Source organism: Hemitrygon akajei, chromosome 2 (assembly GCF_048418815.1).
Source record: "Hemitrygon akajei chromosome 2, sHemAka1.3, whole genome shotgun sequence".
NCBI classification, from domain to species: domain Eukaryota; kingdom Metazoa; phylum Chordata; class Chondrichthyes; order Myliobatiformes; family Dasyatidae; genus Hemitrygon; species Hemitrygon akajei.
This window is the reverse complement of record NC_133125.1, coordinates 211,629,716-211,651,233: the sequence shown is the minus strand read 5'-3', so window position 1 is coordinate 211,651,233 and position 21,518 is coordinate 211,629,716. Positions and strand designations below refer to the sequence as shown.

General features: G+C 40.7%; 1 protein-coding gene across 2 annotated transcripts in view; it reads left to right on the top strand.

The window, feature by feature from the left end:
- LOC140720497 (butyrophilin subfamily 3 member A2-like) overlaps positions 1-21,518 on the top strand; it is a 68,415-nt gene that overhangs the window by 34,873 nt on the left and 12,024 nt on the right. For both annotated transcript variants that reach the window (XM_073035353.1, XM_073035347.1), the window contains one exon: positions 14,967-15,245. In XM_073035353.1, the coding sequence (XP_072891454.1) occupies positions 14,967-15,245 (279 nt within the window). The remainder of the gene's footprint in view (positions 1-14,966; positions 15,246-21,518) is intronic.

Here is a 21,518-nt window from a genome sequence, read left to right as displayed (position 1 = left end):
CCATTTTTGTCTTGATTTATGAATTCCTGATTTAATTGTCTGTTTTTGAATCAAATTGTACATACAAGATGTAAATTTTTTAATTTTTCCTTTTTGAATTAATATGTCTATTTCACTAGGTTTTGGCATCAACATTGTTTGTCCCAGCTTTTCTCATCAATAAGCCTTTAATTGAAAATAACAGAAAAGAGTGTTATTTGATATTTTATATTTATTTTTTAATTGATCAAACGACATCAATATACCTCCTTCAAAACAATCACCTATATATTTAATCCCCTTTTGGAACCAATTATGTAAAAGTTTATTATCCATTGTAAAAGGAATAAGCCTATTTTGAATTAAAGTTCTTTTTGCTAATAAAGATTTCTTTATCTCATCGTCCATATTTACCTTATTCCATAAATCAATCAAGTGTCTTAATATAGGAGATTCCTTTTTTTCCCGTATCCATTTGAATTTCCATTTATATATAAAATCTTCTGGTATGTTTTCTCCTATCTTATCTAATTCTATTCTAATCCATGCCGGTTTTTCTTCATCAAAAAAAGACGCAATAAATCTAAGTTGATTTGCTTTATAATAATTCTTAAAATTTGGAAGTTGTAACCCTCCTAAATCAAATTTACATGCCAATTTTTCCAATGATATTCTTGACATCTTTCCTTTCCAAAGAAATTTCCTTACATATTTATTCAGTTCTTGAAAAAACTTTTGAGGTAATTGTATTGGTAAAGTTTGGAATAAATATTGCAATCTAGGAAATATATTCATTTTTACAGCATTAATTTTGTTTATATAAATTTTTTACATCATTATCAACTCTAATACCTAAATATTTTATCCCATTTATTGACCATCGAAATTGAGTTACTAATCGACATTGATTATAATTTCCTTTGGTAAGGGGTAAAATTTCACTTTTATCCCAATTTACTTTATACCCTGATACTTTCCCATATTCTTCCAATCTAAAAGATAATCTTTGCAAAGATTGCAATGGGTTTGTTAAATAAATCAAAACATCATCAGCAAATAAATTAATCTTATATTCTTGATTAACTGTAAAGCCCCCCCCCCCATGTCTGAATCTGTTCTAATTAATTCAGCTAATGTTTCTATTGCCAATACAAATAAAGCAGGTGATAATGGGCAGCCTTGTCTAGTTGACCTCGTTAAGCAAAATGGTGTTGAAATCTGACCATTTGTAACTACTTTAGCTTGAGGATTAGTATTTAAGGTTTTAATCCATTGTATAAAAGATTTTCCAAACTCATATTTTTCCAATACCTTAAATAAAAAATCCCATTAATAAAAAATGTCTGTAGTGAGATGCTGAAGATGTTCTATAGGTCAGTTGTGGAGAGCGCCCTCTTCTTTGTGGTGGCGTGTTGGGGAGGCAGCATTAAGAAGAGGGACGCCTCACGTCTTAATAAGCTGGTAAGGAAGGCGGGCTCTGTCGTGGGCAAAGTACTGGAGAGTATAACATCGGTAGCTGAGCGAAGGGCGCTGAGTAGGCTACGGTCAATTATGGAAAACCCTGAACATCCTCTACATAGCACCATCCAAAGACAGAGAAGCAGTTTCAGCGACAGGTTGCTATCGATGCAATGCTCCTCAGACAGGATGAAGAGGTCAATACTCCCCAATGCCATTAGGCTTTACAATTCAACCGCCAGGAGTAAGATATGTTAAAGTGCCGGGGTTGATTGTATTTAATGTATTTAAGTAAACTACTTAAGAACTTTTTAAAAGCTATTATTAATGCTTTTTGAGAGAGTGATTTAGATGCATATCATATTTTTACTGAGTTAAGTATTGTATGTAATTAGTTTTGCTACAACAAGTGTATGGGACATTGGAAAAAATGTTGAATTTCCCCATGGGGATGAATAAAGTATCTATCTATCTACCTATCTACCTATCTATCTATCTATCTATCTATCTATCTATCTATCTATCTATCTATCTATCTATCATTCCAATCTATCAAATGCTTTTTCTGCATCCAAAGCAACTGCCACACTCATTTCCTCTCTTTTTTGTGCCAAATGAATTATACAAAGTAACCGGGTTATATTATCCATTGATTGTCTGTTTTTAATAAAACCTGTTTGATCCATATGTATTAATTTTGGTAAATATTTAGATATTCTTTTAGATAAAATTTTTGCTATTATTTTATAATCTGTATTCAACAAAGAAATAGGCCTATATGATGTTGGTTTTAAAGGATCTCTATCTTTTTTTGGCAATACAGTTATGATCGCTGTTAAAAAAGATTGTGGGAGTTTATGCATTCTTTCCACTTGATATATTAATTCCATAAAAGGAGGAATTAATAAATCTTTAAATTTTTTATAAAATTCAGGAGGAAAACCATCTTCTCCTGGGGATTTATTACTCTGAAGTGACCCTAAAGCTTCATCAACCTCTTTTAATGTAAAGGGCATATCTAATCCTTTCTGTTCTTCCAAATTTAATTTTGGAAGGATTATTTGTGATAAAAATTTATCTATCTCAGCAATCTTATTTTGTGATTCTGATTGATATAGTTCAGTATAAAAAAATTTTTAAGTTTCATTAATTTCTGAAGGTTTATAAGTAACCTTATTTACACTTGTTCTAATTGCATTTATTGTTTTAGAAGCCTGTTCTGTTTTCAACTGCCAAGCAAGAATCTTATGTGATTGTGCTGCCTTTATGGCAGTTATTTAGTTTATAATATTTTCGCTTAGTAATTTGTTAGCATTTTTTTTAGTTAAAGTTCGGATTGTTTAAATCAATTTATTTGTCTGTAATACATCGCGGCTGCGATGACGTCACATCCGGGTTCGCCGCGCCTTGTGGGAAAATACCGGTTTGAGATGAACGCAAGGGTGGGGGTCACTCACATGTGCCACCATAACGCCGGCTAGGGTTTCTCTATGCACCAAAGACACAGTGAAGCAATGCTGTAAGTCATTAGATAATCGATATGTTGAGTTAAAATGTTAACGCCGATTCTGTTAAAAGTAACGACGGTCGGTAAGGTTTATGTTTTCGTTAGTTAAAGAGTCGGGATAGTTTGTATTGAAGTGTATCTAAAGCAGTCAATGGAGCAGCTAGATTCTGACTGTATGCTGCACTTTAATGTAATGTAGTTATTGTAGTTTTACCTTTGCAAGTATTCACAATGTAAATGTGATATTTAGAAGGAAACAAACACTGTACCAATCTTGTATTGTTTTTCAACAGTTTTCACCATGCGTTAATGTGAAGAGTGAACAGTAAATGGTTAATCTTACTGCGGCCTTGTTTGCATTGATTCTGGTTTATCTCGACGTTTACCTCGGCGTTACGTCACACCCGAGCGAGAACGTTACAGTGAAAAAGCGGCATTATCAGGTGTTTAAAGTGCAGCCATGTCAACTCGGTCCAGCATCAAGTCGTTGCCAAAGTCGTCGCCATCCTGCGACAGGGGCAGTAGGGCATCAAGTAAGGCCACCCAAGCAAGAGCTAAAGCAGAAGCCGCCAAGGTGCGAGCGCGCTTTGCCAAAGAAGAATTAGAAGTAAAGATGAAAGCGGCTGCCAGAGAAGCCGAAAACCAGAAGGAAGAGGCTGCCAGAGAAGCCGAAATCCAGAGGAAAAAGGCTGCCAGAGAAGCCGAAATCAAGAGGAAAAAGGCTGCCAGAGAAGTCGAAAACCAGAGGGAAAAGGCTGCCAGAGAAGCCGAAAACCAGAGGGAAAAGGCTGCCAGAGAAGCCGAAAACCAGAGGGAAAAGGCTGCCAGAGAAGCCGAAAACGAGTTGGAAAGAAAAAGGGTAGAGGCACAGTTAGAAGTGCTGAAGGTAGAACGAGAAGCAGCAGCTGCCGGGGTGGAAGCAGAGTTAATAGAAGATGCTGAAGAAATGCATGATCCGGTTGACGGAAAATCTACTTCAGAAAAGATCAGGTTGGAACGCACAAGAGACTATGTCCAATCTCAAACAAGCTGGAAGATTCGTTCTTCCACTCCACCCTCATTAGTTAACGTCCAACTTCCTGAGGAGCCTCAGAGAGGCCCGACAGCATCACATCCATCCGAGGAAGACAATTTACCCTCGCAACTCCGCGATGAATCCAGGAATGCAAGGGCTCACGACAAGTACTTCTCGACACCAAACTTACCAGATTTGGGGAGAAGAGAGGCAAAGACCGAGTCCAGACCAGCAAATTCCATAACAGATGTACGCCCTCAGTCGCGTACCCGTGGACATGTTCCCTCAGCCCGCACGCCACTTGCAGACGAATCCGTAGCACGGTATTTCGCACGACGGGATCTCGTCACTTCAGGACTATACCAGTTCGACGATAAACCTGAAAATTACCATGCATGGCACTCCACATTCACCATTGCTATCGACGGAGTCCAGCTCAGAGCAACCCAGGAGTTGGATCTTATGGCAAAATGGCTGGGGAAAGAATCATGTGAACAGGTGAGACGCATGCGTTCAGTGTACATCAACAAACCTGAGCTAGCATTGAAGAAAGCATGGGAGAGACTTCAGGAGGGCTACGGAGCCCCCGAAATTATTGAGGCGGCGCTATGCCAATGTTTGGGAAATTTTCCTAAGGTGTCAGCCAAGGACCACACCAAGCTAAGAGAATTCGGAGATTTACTCATGGAGATTCAAGGCGCCAAAGAAGATGGCTACTCAGCTGGTCTAGTATACCTAGACACTCCAACCGGGATTAGACAACTCGTGGACAAACTTCCATTTGGGCTGCAGGACAGGTGGTTGTCCGTTGCCTCAGATTACAAGGAAGAACACGAAGGTCGATTTCCTCCCTTCGAGTATTTCACTAGGTTTGTGTGCAAGGAGGCGAAGAAGCGAAATGATCCTAGCCTCATAGGTCCAGGAAGCAGTACAATTTACACCAAGCCAGATAAATCCACTTTGAATAATTCCAACATTACTAAACCAGCTTCAGCGCTTAAGACTGAAGTCTTTACAACTAATCACGATGGGGCCATGCACCCCGGCCCGTTACCGCGAACTGACAACGCTCCTTCACCCTCACAACAGGACGGCGGGGAGGGAGAAGCTCACTCCAGGACAACCGTTGTCAGCTCGAGCTGTACGGAAGTTTGCGGTCAAGCTCAGGCAAGCCGTTCTTGTTCAAAGATCTGTCTCACTAAGGTGTACCCTAAGGGAGCCAAAGACAAGGCCATCAAAGCCTACGTAATTCTGGACGATCAGAGCAACCGCTCGCTAGTCAGTCCAGAGTTCTTTAACTTGTTCAACATTGAGAGTGAGCAGTTCCCATACTACCTTAGAACTTGCTCAGGCAACATGAAAACTTACAGAAGGAGGGCCGAAGGCTTCCAGATCGAGTCCCTGGATGGTAAAGTCCTCATCTGTCTCCCTCCACTCATAGAGTGCGAGAAAATCTTGAATAACCGCACTGAGATCCCGACGCCAAGTGCGGTGCTACACCAACCACATCTCCACCACATCGCCAAACACATCCCAGAGCTGGATCCAGAAGCAGAAATACTCCTGCTATTAGGGAGGGATGTTCTCCGGGTACACAAGGTTAGGCAGCAGGTCAATGGACCACACGACGCCCCCTTTGCCCAACGCCTGGATCTGGGCTGGGTGGTGATAGGAGAGGTGTGCCCTGGCAACGAACACAAATCAACGGTTAACACACTCAAGACCAATGTGCTAGAGAGTAGCCGCCATACGATTCTTCAACCCCGCACAAGTTCCATGTGCGTCCAGGAAGCACCACAAGGCTTTAACAAGCGCAAAGTATCTGACGAGACGCTGGGTCAGTTAGTCTTTGCTCAAAAGGAGCATGATAATCAACTTGCTCCATCGGCTCAAGACGCCATCGTCTTAAAAACAGAGGACACCAAGGTCTTCAGAGACAAAGCAAATAGTGGGGTCGCCCCACTACCTTTCAGAGAACCACGCCAGTGCTTGCCAAACAACAAAGAGCAGGCAGTCAAGCGGTTCACGTCCTTGCAAAAAACCACGAAAAGGAAACCTGAGATGCAGCAACGCATCCGATCGACTCACGAGGTACTGGGCACACTAATGGCAGAGGTCACAGCCATTATGAATGCACGACCACCCCTACCCGTGTCTTTTGACCCGGAAAACCCCTTCATACTCTTGCCACCAATGCTCCTTACGCAGAAGGCAGGAGCTGCCCCTCCACCAGGGGACTTCTCTGATAAGGACCTGTACACAAAGCAATGGAGAAGGAACCTTCAAGTTGGAGACTTAGTCCTGCTCAGGGACAAGCAAATCGCCCGCAACTGCTGGCCAATGGCCAGAATCACTGCCACATTCCCTAGTAGGGATGGACGTGTCAGGAAAGTCGAGTTGAAAACTACCGACCAAGGCGATGGGAAAATTTTCCAAAGGCCTGTTACAGAAGTCATTCTACTTCTACCTAATGACTGATTTAGAGACTGAAGTTTGTATTATGTTCATTGTGACCTTATGAAGGTCAAGCGGGGAGTGTGCTGCCTTTATGGCAGTTATTTAGTTTATAATATTTTCGCTTAGTAATTTGTTAGCATTTTTTTTAGTTAAAGTTCGGATTGTTTAAATCAATTTATTTGTCTGTAATACATCGCGGCTGCGATGACGTCACATCCGGGTTCGCCGCGCCTTGTGGGAAATTACCGGTTTGAGATACACGCAAGGGTGGGGGTCACTCACATGTGCCACCATAACGCCGGCTAGGGTTTCTCTATGCACCAAAGACACAGTGAAGCAATGCTGTAAGTCATTAGATAATCGATATGTTGAGTTAAAATGTTAACGCCGATTCTGTTAAAAGTAACGACGGTCGGTAAGGTTTATGTTTTCGTCAGTTAAAGAGTCGGGATAGTTTGTATTGAAGTGTATCTAAAGCAGTCAATGGAGCAGCTAGATTCTGACTGTATGATAGATAGATAGATAGATAGATAGATACTTTATTCATCCCCATGGGGAAATTCAACTTTTTTTCCAATGTCCCATACACTTGTTGTAGCAAAACTAATTACATACAATACTTAACTCAGTAAAAAATATGATATGCATCTAAATCACTATCTCAAAAAGCATTAATAATAGCTTTTAAAAAGTTCTTAAGTCCTGGCGGATGAATTGTAAAGCCTAATGGCATTGGGGAGTATTGACCTCTTCATCCTGTCTGAGGAGCATTGCATCGATAGTAACCTGTCGCTGAAACTGCTTCTCTGTCTCTGGATGGTGCTATGTAGAGGATGTTCAGAGTTTTCCATAATTGACCGTAGCCTACTCAGCGCCCTTCGCTCAGCTACCGATGTTAAACTCTCCAGTACTTTGCCCACGACAGAGCCCGCCTTCCTTACCAGCTTATTAAGACGTGAGGCGTCCCTCTTCTTAATGCTTCCTCCCCAACACGCCACCACAAAGAAGAGGGCGCTCTCCACAACTGACCTATAGAACATCTTCAGCATCTCACTACAGACATTGAATGACGCCAACCTTCTAAGGAAGTACAGTCGACTCTGTGCCTTTCTGCACAAGGCATCTGTGTTGGCAGTCCAGTCTAGCTTCTCGTCTAACTGTACTCCCAGATACTTGTAGGTCTTAACCTGCTCCACACATTCTCCATTAATGATCACTGGCTCCATATGAGGCCTAGATCTCCTAAAGTCCACCACCATCTCCTTGGTCTTGGTGATATTGAGACGCAGGTAGTTTGAGTTGCACCATATCACAAAGTCCTGTATCAGTTTCCTATACTCCTCCTCCTGTCCATTCCTGACACACCCCACTATGGCCGTGTCATCAGTGAACTTCTGCACATGGCAGGACTCCGAGTTATATTGGAAGTCTGATGTGTACAGGGTGAACAGGACCGGAGAGAGTACGGTTCCCTGCGGCGCTCCTGTGCTGCTGACCACCGTGTCAGACCTACAGTCTCCCAACCGCACATACTGAGGTCTATCTGTCAAGTAGTCCACTATCCAATCCACCATGTGAGAGTCTACTCCCATCTCCGTTAGTTTGTGCCTTAAGATCTTGGGCTGGATGGTGTTAAAGGCACTAGAGAAGTCAAGGAATGTAATCCTCACAGCACAACTGACCCATCTAGGTGAGAGAGTGATTTGTGCAGCAAATACTTGATAGCATCCTCCACTCCCACCTTCTCCTTATACGTAAACTGAAGAGGATCCCGGGCGTGCCTGGTTTGTGGCCTCAGATTCTGTATTATCAGCCGCTCCATGGTCTTCATCACGTGCGATGTCAAGGCAACAGGTCTGAAGTCATTCAACTCCTTTGGTTGTGGTTTCTTCGGTACCGGGACAATACAGGATGTTTTCCACTGTCTGGGTACTCTTCTCTGCTCCAGGCTCATGTTGAAGATGCGCTGTAGTGGTTCTCCCAGCTCAGTCGCACAGGCCCTCAGTAATCGTGGGGAAACTCCATCCGGTCCAGCCGCCTTGCTGGTACAGATCTTCCTCAGTTGACCTTCCACCTGTGCAGCCGTAATCCTGGGCGTGGGCAAGGTCTCCTGTGAGTGGCTATTTTCCTGTGAGGGAAGTAAGCCTGGTGTGGATTTCTGCGGTGAGGATGAGATTGTGCTGTCGAACCTGTTGAAGAAGTTGTTCAGCTGGTTCGCTTTCTCCACATCTCCACTTATGTTTGCCCCCCGCTTTGCACCGCATCCGGTGATGATCTTCATCCCATCCCACACCTCCTTCATGCTTTTTTCTGCAGCTTTTGTTCTAGCTTCCTCCTATACTGCTCCTTTGCCCCCCTTATCTGTACTCTGAGTTCCTTCTGAACTCTTTTAAGCTCCAACCGATCACCATCTTTAAAGGCCCTCTTCTTCTGGTTTAGGAGGCCTTTGATGTGACTAGTGATCCAGGGCTTATTATTGGGATAGCAGCGAACAGTTCTAACAGGGACAACGGCATCCACACAAAAGTTAATATGCTGCACTTTAATGTAATGTAGTTATTGTAGTTTTACCTTTGCAAGTATTCACAATGTAAATGTGATATTTAGAAGGAAACAAACACTGTACCAATCTTGTATTGTTTTTCAACAGTTTTCACCATACGTTAATGTGAAGAGTGAACAGTAAATGGTTAATCTTACTGTGGCCTTGTTTGCATTGATTCCGGTTTATCTCGACGTTTACCTCGGCGTTACGTCACACCCGAGCGAGAACATTACAGTGATCTTTCACCTAATTCATAATATTTCTGTTTAGTTCTCATAATTACTTTTTCTTTACGGTATGTCTGGAGTGTATTATATTGTAATTTTTTATTAACAAGTTGTCTTCGTTTTTCTTCTGTCATATATCTTTGAGATTCTTTTTCTAACTTTATGATATCTTTTTCCAATTGATCTATTGCTGCCATGTATTCCTTCTTAATTTTAGATATATGACTTATAATCTGACCCCTTAAATATGCTTTATCGCTTCACATAATACAATTTTATCCTCAACTGAATGTAAATTTGTATCCAAAAAAATTGAATCTGTTTTTTCATAAAATCACAAAAATCTTGACGTTTTAATAAAATTGAATTAAATCTCCATCTATAGATCGATTCCTCCTTATCCATCATTATCATTGTCATTATCAAGGGGGAATGATATGACAATATTCTTGCTTTGTATTCCACACTTTTCACTCTATCCTGAATATTTTTTGATAATAAAAAAAAATCAATCCTTGAGTAAGATTTATGTCTATTTGAATAAAATGAATAGTCTCTTTCTCTTGGATTAATTTTTCTCCATATATCAATCAGGTTTATATCTTTCATTAATGATAAAGTTAGTTTTATTACTTTTGATTTTGTAGCAACTTTAATTGACCTATTCAAAACTGGATCTAAACAAAAATTAAAGTCTCTGCCTATTAATATTTTATCATGTGCATCAGCCAAGTTCAAAAAAACTTCTTGTACGAATTTTGCATCATTTTCATTTGGTGCATAAATGTTCATAAGAGTCCATAATTCTGAAAAAATTTGACAATGTATAATCACATATCTCCCCACAGAATCAATTACTACATTTTGTATTTTAATTGGTAAAGTTTTATTAACCAAAATTGCAACTCCTCTTGATTTTGAATTAAATGAAGCTGCAATGATATTTCCAACCCAATCTCTCTTTAATTTCTTATGTTCTGTTTCTGTTAAATGTGTTTCTTGTAAAAAAGCTATATCTCCTTTCATTTTCTTAATATATGTTAAAACTCTTTTTCTTTTCACAGGTCCATTAAGTCCATTAACATTAAAACTTAAAAAATTAAGTAAATTAATCATTCATAATACCTTGGGAATTCTTTAAAATTCTCCATGTTCCTATGAGTCTCTCCCCAACCATCCAGGCAAAAAAGAAAAAAAATAGAAGAAAGGTAACTAATATATAAGAAAAAAAAAATACCCCCCCCACTAATGTTGTGAATAAAAAGAACACAACATTACCCCCCCCCCATTTTACGGGTCATGGCAATCGCCATGATTGTACACGTGAAACTCGCAGCCATCGATCAGGAGCTCCTCCAGCTCCCCTGCAAAAGCAAAAAAAAAGAAAATATATTAGTGAAGAAAAAAAAAGAAAATAATTAATGTCTCTACTCCCAGTTAATACTCCTCAACTTTTTTTCCTTATAAATGTCCGTCAAGTCCAACCTTATTTCAGTCTTCATCATTAGTCCACTTCATTTCTATAATTCTTTACTCCTCCTCGTGGCTATCAGGTAGTTCTTGTACAAATTTCTCCGCTTTCCGGTAGCCAACGAAAAATCTTCTTTCTTCATTATCCAGGAAAATTATCAATTTTGCTGGGTAGCTCAATAAAAATTTATAGCCCTTTTCCCATAAAGATTTTTTCACTGGATTAAATTCCTTCCACCTCTTCAGAAGATCGTAACTTATGTCTGGATTAAAAAAAACACTTTTCCCTTCTATCATCAATGGCCCATTTCTCTTTTTAGCACCTTGAGTAGCTGCCTTCAAGATCATTTCTTTATCTTGGTACCTTAAGCATTTTATCAAAATTGATCTTGGATTTTGATCTTGTTGAGGTCTTGGTCTTAAAGCTCTGTGTGCTCTTTCAATTTCAATTACTTGGTTTCCTTCTTTCATTTCCAAAATTTTCGGAATCCATTCTTGGAAGAATTTTATTGGATTTTCTCCCTCTGTACCTTCCATAAGACCAACAATTTTAATATTATTTCGTCTACTAGAGTTTTCAAGCGCATCTATTTTTTCCAACATCCGTTTTCTTTCTATTGTCCAGGCAAGATTATTGTCTTCTATCTTATCTATTCTTTCAGTGTTTTCTTCCTTTTTTCTTCCATCTCTTTAACTTTATTATCCATCTTCTTTTGTTTTTCCACCACATTATCGAGTGTAATCTGCATCCTTCTTATATCTGTTCTTATAGCTTTTAATTCATTCATCATATATATCAGGATATCTCTTATGTCTCCTTTAATCTCCTCCTTCTTTTCCTCTTCTTCTTCATCTGTGTTTCCCAAAGAATCTGATTCCACTTCCGATTCACTTCCAATTTCACTTCCAGCCGTAGTTGGGATTTGTAGTTTTGTTAATATCTGTTCATGCATACTTGTTTCTTCGCACATGCGTTGTTCTTGCCGTTTCTTCTTAGAGACCGCCGACATTGCCGCAACTTCCTGTCCTGCATCATCAGAAGTGCCATGCACTTCGCCGGGAGGAGATCCAACTTGAGTACGAGGCTTCGCCGAGACGGTTAGGCCTTTTTCCCCGCTGATTTGCGCAGTCTTCTAAGTAGTAACTTTCTTCTGTTTCGGTTTAGGAGCCATATCTAAAAATAATCCTGAGTTGCTTATAAATAGTTTCTAGTAGGTATTTGTTAACTCTTCTTCATTTAAACCCTATTTCATTACTTTTTACGAGGGAGCTGGGTTCCCAACGTCTCGATCCTATGTCATCACGTGACGCCCCCCATGGATTCGTTCTTGAACTATGGAACAACATTCACTATCTCCAATTCTCCAGCATTCCACCATTACCCTCTGTCTTCAGTGGGCAGGACAGAGCAAGGAGTTTTGTCAAAATGCCAGAAATCCCAGAAAATCCCAGAAATTTCCTCTCTTGCCTCTCTTAGTTACTGGTGGTGATGAATCAGCATATGGAGGGAAATTGAAAATTAGGCTGAGTGGTGTCATAGCAACAACCTCTCACTCAATGTCAGCAAGACCAAGGAACTGATTGTAGAATTCAGAAGAGGGAAAGCAGAGGTCCATGAGCCAGTCCTCATTGGTGGATCAGAGGTGAGAGGGTTAGCAACTTTAAATTCCGGGTTGTTAGTATTCCAGAGGACCCATCCTGGACCCAGCAAGCAAAGTTATTTGTGAAGAAAGCACGGCAGTGCCTTTTCTTCCTTAGGAGTGTGCAGAGATTCAGCACGACATCAGAATCAGGTTTATTATCACCGGCATGTGATGTGAAATTTGTTAACTTAGCAGCAGCAGTTCAATGCAATACATAATCCAGCAGAGAGAGAGAAAAAAAATAAATAAAATAAAACACAATAATAAATAAACAAGTAAATCAATTACGTATGTTGAATAGAATACATCGAAAATTTTGACAAAAGTTTATAGTTGTGTGGCAGGAAATGTATTGACTGGCAGTGACATGACCTGATGTGGGAACACCAATGCCTTTGAACAGAAAATCCTGCAAAAGGCAGTGGATTTGACACAGTGTATCATGAGTAAAGCCCTCCTAACCATTGAGCGCATCTACATGAAACACCCTCATGTAACAGCAGCATCCATCATCAGAGATCCTCATCGCCCAGGCCATGCTCTTTTCTCACTGCTGCCATCAGGTAGAAGGTACAAGAGCCTCAAGACTCACACCACCAGGTTCAAGAACAGTTACAAGCCCTCAACCATCAGAGTCTTGAACAAAAGGGGATAACTACACTCACTTGCCCATCCAGTGAGATGTTCCCACAACCAATGATATTTCCTTCAATTGTTTTTGTTATTTCATATTATTTATTGCTATTTATATAATTTTACTTTTGTACAGTTTGTTGTCTTCTGCACTGTACTGGATCTTTCACTGATCCTGTTACAGTTACAGTTCTGCAGGTTTGCTGAGTATGTCCGAAGGAAAATGAATCTCAGTGTCTATATACGTACTCTGATAATAAAATTTACTTTGTATAGATCAGAAACAGAATCAGGTTTATTATCACCGGCATGTGACGTGAAATTTGTTAACTTAGCAACAGCAGTTCAATGCAATACATAATTTAGAAGAAGAGAAAAAAGAATCAATCAATCAATTAAAATATACCGTATGTATATTGAATAGATGAAAATCATGCAAAAAATAGAAATAATATATATTCAAAAAGTGAGCTAGTGTTCATGGGTTCAATGTACAGTTAGGAATCGAATGGCAGAGGGGAAGAAGCTGTTCCTCAATCACTGAGTGTGTGCCTTCAGGCTTCTGTACCTCCTACATGATGGTAACAGTGAGAAAAGGACATGCCCTGGGTGCTGGAGGTCCTTTACAATGGATGCTGCCTTTCTGAGACACCGCTCCTTGAAGATGTCCTTCCTGGGTACTTTGTAGACTCGTACCCAAGATGGAGCCAACTAAATTTAAACCTTCTGCAGTTTCTTTCGATCCTGTCAGTAACCCCTCCATACCAGACAGTGATGCAGCCTGTCAGAATGCTCTCCACGGTACATCTATAGAAGTTTTTGAGTGTTTTTGTTGACATACCAAATCTCTTCAAACTCCTAATGATGTATAGTTGCTGTCTTGCCTTCTTTATAACTGCATCGATATGTTGGGACCAGGTTAGATCCTCAGATATCTTGACACTCAGGAACTTGAAACTGCTCTCTCTCTCTACTTCTGATCCCTCTATGAGGATTGGGGTGTGTTCCTTCATCTTACCCTTCCTGAAGTCCACAATCAGCTCTTTTTTCTTACTGACGTTGAGTGCAAGGTTGTTGCTGTGACACCACTCCACTAGTTGACATATCTCACTCCTGTTGGCCCTCTCATCTCCATCGGAGATTCTACCAACAATGGTTGTATCATCAGCAAATTTTTAGATGGTATTTGAGCTATCCCTAGCCACACAGTCATGAGTATAGAGAGAGCAGAGCAGTGAGCTAAGCACACATCCCTGATTTACACCAGTGGTGATCGTCAGCGAGAATGAGATACTATCACTAATCCACACAGATTGTAGTCTTCCAGTTAGGAATTTGAGGATCCAATTGAAGGGGGAGGTACAGATGCCCAGGTTCTGTAACTTCTCAGGATTGTGGGAATGATGGTGTTAAATACTGAGCTATAGTCGATAAACAGCATCGTGACATAGGTGTTTGTATTGTCTAGGTGGTCTAAGGCCATGTGAAGAGCCATTGAGATTGCATCTGACGTTGACCTATTGTGGCGATAGATTCCACAGGCCCTGGAGATTTATCCACTTTATTTCTCTTTGAAAGACTCAAAACCACCTTCTACTTTATTTCAAAATGTCCTAGCACAGTAGGATTTCACAGAGTGATTTCACTATCTTTCATAATCTAATCTTCAGCGAACAACTTTTGTTACCCTTCTGCTTTTAATGTATGTAAAAAATGCCTTGGTATTTTCTTTAATCATAATTGCCAATGGCATTTCATGTCCACTTTTCACCCTCCTTATTCCTTGCTTGTGTTCTTTCTGGCGTTCTTTATATTCCTGAAACTTCCTGTCTGAATTCAGCTTCCAAATATTTAACGTGTTTCATCAGGCAGCATCTGTGGAGAGAAAAACAGTTAATGTCTCAAACTGATGAACTAGGAAAGGTTAGAAATCAATAAACGTGATTGCAAGCAGCTTTAATACTTATGCGTTATGAATTCATGTTGAATTTTTCCTAATGATTATTATTTCTCCATCTGTCATTAACTACAGGTTCAGGGAGTGAACCTCGGATTCAGATGACGGGATACCATGGAGTGGGAATCCAGCTTGTGTGTAAATCCAGTGGATGGTATCCTGAGCCAGAGATCCAGTGGATCGGTGGGGATGGAAATGCATTAACAGAGGCTGAGACAAAGTACCACAGAGGCTCGGGTCTTGTAAATGCTGAGAGCAGTGTTGGAGTAACGAGGCAATCGTCAGGCAAACTGAAGTGCATTATCAGGAGCCAACATTTGAAAATAGAACATACGGCAATTATTACAATATCAGGTTTGTAAATTATGATGTTTGATCATTGAAGAAGAAAGGTGATCTAATTTCTACTGAAAACCTAACTACCAAAGAATAGTTTGTCTCCATAATGTCTTTGCCAAAATCTTATACCTGTTGAAGACTGTCACTTGTACTTAAACTTAAGTCTACTGTTAGTGAGAATTTTGCTGTTTGTGTATCTTTTAAATCTAGCACACCATTAAAGGCCAATTGAATCCACAACTTGTCCATTTAGGTTGGACATCAACACAGATAATTTCAATCCTTTGATACTCAGGTGAAACATAAATTCCATCTGAGTGGATACAACTTGGAACATTTCCAAAAACATTAGCATTACAAAACATTTCCTGAAACATTAGCATCTGCTGCATTGACCTACCTGTGAACTATTGACATTGCTATGCCCAAGATGAAAGTTCTGTTGATGTTGCAGCTATGGTCCGATTTAAAGAAAATCTATAAAAATAATCATCCAGATTACTACTGAAAACTTGTATAAGTTGGTCCAGGCTAAGAGTGGAATTCCTGGCTAAATGATCAGTGTGGGAAAACCCCTCATAATTTTGTATACCTCTGTGAAATCTCCCCTCAATCATCTACATTCCAGTGAATAAAGCTCAAAGCAATTCAATCTCGCCCCATAACACAGGGGCTCAGGTTTCGGTAAATTCCTTGTAAATTTTCTCTGCACTCTTTCAATCTGATTTACATCTTTCCCGTAGGTAGGTGATCAAAACCGGACACAATACTTCAACTTAGGCTGCACAAACATCTTAGTCAATTTCTACCAAACTTCCCACTCTTGTACTAAATACATTGATGTATGAAGGCCAATATCCCAAAAAGTTTTCTTTATGACCCTTTTCTTTTCAAAATTTTTTTTTCTTTATTTGAAACACTGCTTTCAAAGAATTATGGACTATATTCCCAGATCCCTCTGTTCTACTACACTCCTCAGTGCCCTACCACTCACCGTGTAAGACCAACCCTGGTTGGTTCTACTGAAGTGCAACACCTCACTCTTGTCTGTGTTAAACTGCATCTGCCATTTTTCATCCCATTTTTCCAGGTCTTCCAGATCTGCTGTAAGCTCTGTTCATCTTCATCACTGTTCAGTAACCCCCAATCCTGATGCCATCCCTAAATTTGATGATGTAGTTTACCACATTATCATCCAGTTTGTTGATATGGATGACAAACAACAATGTACCCAGAACCGATCCCTGCGGCAGACCACTAGTAACAGGCCCCTAGTCAGAGAGGCAGCCATCTGCAATGCTCTCTGGCTTCAAACGAGAACTCAAAGTCTCTTGCAATCTTGAAAGCCAATCGACTGAACCTTCTTCACCAAACTACCATGCACTACCTTTTCAAAGGCCTTGTAAACAATATCCACTGCCTTGCCTTCATCAGCTTTCTTTGTAACTTCCTCAAAATCTCTAACATAGGTTAGACAAATTTATCACACACAAAGCCATATTAGCTATCCTGATCTGTCACTGTCTATTCAAATACTTTTATATCTGGTCCCTTAGAACACTTCCCAAAAACTTTCCAGTAATGATGTCAGGCTCATATGCGGATAATTTCCTGGCTTAATCATAAACAGCAGAACAACATTAGCTATCCTCCAATCCTCTGGCACCTCACCTGTGGCTAAAGATGTTTAAAATATCACTGCTGGGGTCCCTGTAATTTCTTCATTAGCCTCCCACAGGGTCTGAGAGAACATCTTGTCAGATCCTGTGATTTATCCTCCCTAATTTGCCTCAAGACAACAAACACCTCCTCCTCTGTAATCTTTATCGGGTCCATTAACTCACGACTGCACAGCCTCACATCAATAGCTCCTGTCTCTCTCTCTCTCGAGTAAATACTGATGCAAAAATCCATTTAAGATCTCCTAAATTTCTGTCAACTCCATGCATGGATACCACTCTGTTCTTCCACATGTCTTCTTTCAGCCCTCCTGATTTTCTTGCATTTCTTTCACTCCTCGAGTACCTCATTTGTTCCTGCCTGCCTATACCTGTTATGTACCTCCTTTTTCTTCATTAGGACCACAATATCTTAAAAAAATGCTCCCTAAACCTATTATCCCTGCCTCTTATTCTGACAGGAACATACAATCTCTGTGCTCTCAAAGCTTCCCTTTTGAAAGCCTCTCACTTAACAAGTGAACCATTGCAAAAAACACTGTCACTATCTACACTTGCCAGATCGCACACTCTCTCTTTTGGATTTCCACGTAGTGATTAAGGAAACTTTCTTGAGCACATTTGACAAACTTTTTCCCATCCAGCTGTTTTACAGTATGGGAATCCCAGTCAATATGTGGAAAGTTAAAGTCACCCACTATCACAGAAGCAGGTCCTTTGGCCCATCTAGTGCATGCTAAAAATACTTAAATTGCCTGCTTCCATCAACCTGCACTGGGACAGTATCCCTACCATCCATGTACCTATCCAAACTTTTCTTAAACATTGAAACTGTGATCACATGCACCACTTGTGTTGGCAGCTCATTCCAAAATCTCACGACCCTCTGAATGAAGAAGTTTCCCCTCATGTTCTCCTTAAACCTTTCACCTTTCACCCTGAACCCATGACATTTGGTTGTAGTCCCACCCAACCTCTGGAAAAAGCCCACCTGCATTTACTTTATCTATAGCCTCATAATTTTGTACACCTCTGTCAAATCTCATCTCAATTTTCTATGTTCTGAAGTATGCAGTCCCCACCTATTCCATCTTTCCTTGTAATTCAAGTCCTCCAGATTCTTGTGAATTTTCACTGTACTCTTTCAACCATGTTTACATCTTTCCTGCAAGTAGGTGTCCAAAGTTGCACACAATATTTCAAATTAAGCCTCACCAATGCCTTAATTTCAACATAACATCTCATCTCCTGTACTCAATACATTGATTCATGAAGGCCAATGTTGCAGAAGCTTTCTTCATGGCTCTATCTACCTGTGACACAACTTTCAACAAATTATGTACCTGTATTCCCAGATCCCTTTGTTCTGCCACACTCCTCAGTGCCCTTCCCTTCACTGTGTAAGCCCTACCCTGGTTGGTCCTACTGAAGTGCCAAACATACTTCTCTGCAATAAATACCCTCTGCCATTTTTCAGCCGATTTTTCCAGATGATCAAATCCCCCTGCAAGTCATGATAAGCCTTCCACTACACTCCCAGTCTGGGTGTTATCCACAAATTTGCTGATCCAATTAATCACATTATCATCTAGATCATTGATATCCTGTAGATTGCAAACAGCAGAGGACCCAGCACTGATCCGGTGGCACACCACTAGTCACAGGCCTCCAGTCAGAGAGACAACCCTCCAGTACCACTCTCTGGCTTTTCCTATAAAGCCAATGTCTAATCCAATTTACTACCTGATACTGATTGCTAAGCAACTGAACCTTCCTGACCAGCCTCCCATGTGGGCCCTTGTCAAATGCCTTACTAAAGTCCGCATGGACAACATCAACTGCCTTGCCTTCATCATTTTTCCTTGAACAACTCAGTAAGATTGGTTAGACATGCCTGACCATGCACAAAGCCATTCTATCCTTCATCAGTCTATGTCTATCCAAATACAGTGTCTATAAAAAGTATTCACACCCCCCCCCCGAAGTTTTCATGTTTTATTGTTTTACAACATTGAATCTCAGTGGATTTAATTTGGCTTTTTTGACACTGATCAACAACAAAGACTTTCATGTAAAGTGAAGACAAATTTCTACAAATTGGTCTAAATTTATTTCAACTATTTCAAAACAACTGATTGCACAATTACTCTCCCCCTTCAAAACTCCTCAAGCTGTCAGAATGCATGCTGATTATGACTGAACAGCCATTTTCAAATCCAGCCACAAATTCTCAATTACGGTCTAGACTCTGACTTTGCCACTTCAGGACATTAACTTTGTTTGTTTTTAAGCTATTCCAGAGTAGCTTTGGCTTCATGCTTGGGGTCATTGTCTTAGTGGAAAACAAATCTCCCAAGTCACAGTTCTCTTGTAGACTGCATCAGATTTTCCTCCAGGATTTCCGTGTATTTTGCTGCATTCATTTTACCCTCAACCTTCACAAGCTTTCCAGGACCTGCTGCAGTGAAGCATCCCCACAGCATGATGCAGCCACCACCATGCTTCACGGTCGGGATGGTGTGTTTAGTCTGATGGCCAAATAGCTCAATTTTGGTTTCATCAGACCACGGAACTTTCTTCCACCTGACTTCAGGTCCCTCACATGCCTTCCGACAAACTCTAGATGAGATTTGATGTGAGTTTTTTTCAACAGTGGCTTTCAATTTGCCACTGTCCCATAAAGCTACGACTGGTGAGGCACCCGGGCAACAGTTGTTGTATGCACAGTCTGTCCCATCTCAGCCACTGAAGCTTGTAACTCCTCCAGAGTTGTCATAGGTGTCTTGGTGGCTTCCCTCACGTGTCCTCTTCTTGCACGGTCATTGAGGTTTTGAACTGAATTTAATTTAATTGACTTTATTACTTGCATCCTTCATATACATGAGGACTAAAAATCTTTACGTTACATCTCTGAATGTGCAATGTGCAATTTACAGCAATTTATAATAAATCGTATGTACAACAGGACAGTCAATATAACATAGAAATACAGTTGTATCAGCATGAACTAAGCAGTCTGACAGCCAGGTGGAAGAGGCTGTCCTGGGGACTGCTGGTCCTGGCTTTTATGCAGCGGTACTGTTTCCTGGATTGTAGCAGCTGGAACAGCTTGTGTTGGGGTGATTCAGGTCCCCAAAGATCCTTCAGACTCTTTTTACACATCTGTCTTTGTAAATATCCTGAATAGTGGGAAGTCACATCTACAGATGTGCTGGGCTGTCCGCACCACTCTCTGTAGAGTCCTGTGATTGAGGGAGGTACAGTTCCCATACCAGGCAGTGATGCAGCCAGTCAGGATGTTCTCAGTTGTGCCCCTGTAGAAAATTCTTAGGATTTGAGGGCCCATACCAAACTTCTTCAACTGTCTCAGGTAAAATATCCGCTGTTGTGCTTTCATCACCACACAGCCGGAATGTACAGACCACGTGAGATCCTCGGTGATGTGTATGCTGAGGAACTTAAAGTTGTTTGCCCCCTCAATCCCAGATCCATTGATGTCAATAGGAGCTAGCCTGATTCCAATCCTCCTGTAGACAAAAACCAGCTCCTTTGTTGTTGCAACATTGAGGACGGCTGATTTACAGCTGTGCCATATTCTTTCCATTTCATGATTATTGACTTAACTGTACTCCAAGGGTTATTAAGTGACTTGGAAATTTTCTTGTATCCATCTCCTGACTTGAGCTTTTCAATAACCTTTTAGCAGAGTTGCTTGGAGTGTTCTTTTGTCTTCATGGTGTAGTTTTTACCAGGATACTGACACTAGCAGTTGGTCCCGGATACAGGTGTATTTTTACTACAGCCCATCAAAACACCTCGACTGCACACAGGTCACCAAAAACAGATTTCTGTTAACTAATTACAGTCGGCCCTCCTTATCTGTGAATTCCGCATCCGAGAATTCAACCAACTGCGAATCGAGAAAACCCGGAAGTGCTCTTCCAGCACTTGTTGTTCCAGCATGTACAGACTTTTTTTCTTGTCTTTATTCCCTAAACAATGCAGTATAACAACGATTTTACATAGCATTTACATTGTATTAGGTATTATAAGTAATCTAGAGATGATTTAAAATATACGGGAGGATGTATTAGGAATTTATCCACCCTGATTTGCGTCAGGGTAGCAAACACCTCCTCCTCTGTAATCTGTACAGGGTCCATGAAGTTGATGCTGCTTTGCCTCACTTCTAAAGACTTTGCATCCCCCTCCTGAGTAAATACAGATGCAAAGAATTAATTTAAGATTTCCCCCATGTGTTTTGTTTCCACAATATAGACAATAGGTGCAGGAGTAGGCCATTTGGCCCTTCTAGCCAGCACCGCCATTCACTGTGATCATGGCTGATCATACACAATCAGTACCCCGTTCCTGCCCACTCCCCATATCCCTTGACCCCGCTATCTATAAGAGCTCTATCTAACTCTCTCTTGAATGCATCCAGAGACTTGGCCTCCACTGCCTTCTGGGGCAGAGCATTCCACATATCCACCACTCTCTGGGTGAAAAAGTTTTTCCGCATCTCTGTTCTAAATGGCCTACCCCTTATTCTTAAACTGTGCCCTCTAGTTCTGGACTCACCCATCAGCGGGAACATGCTTCCTGCCTC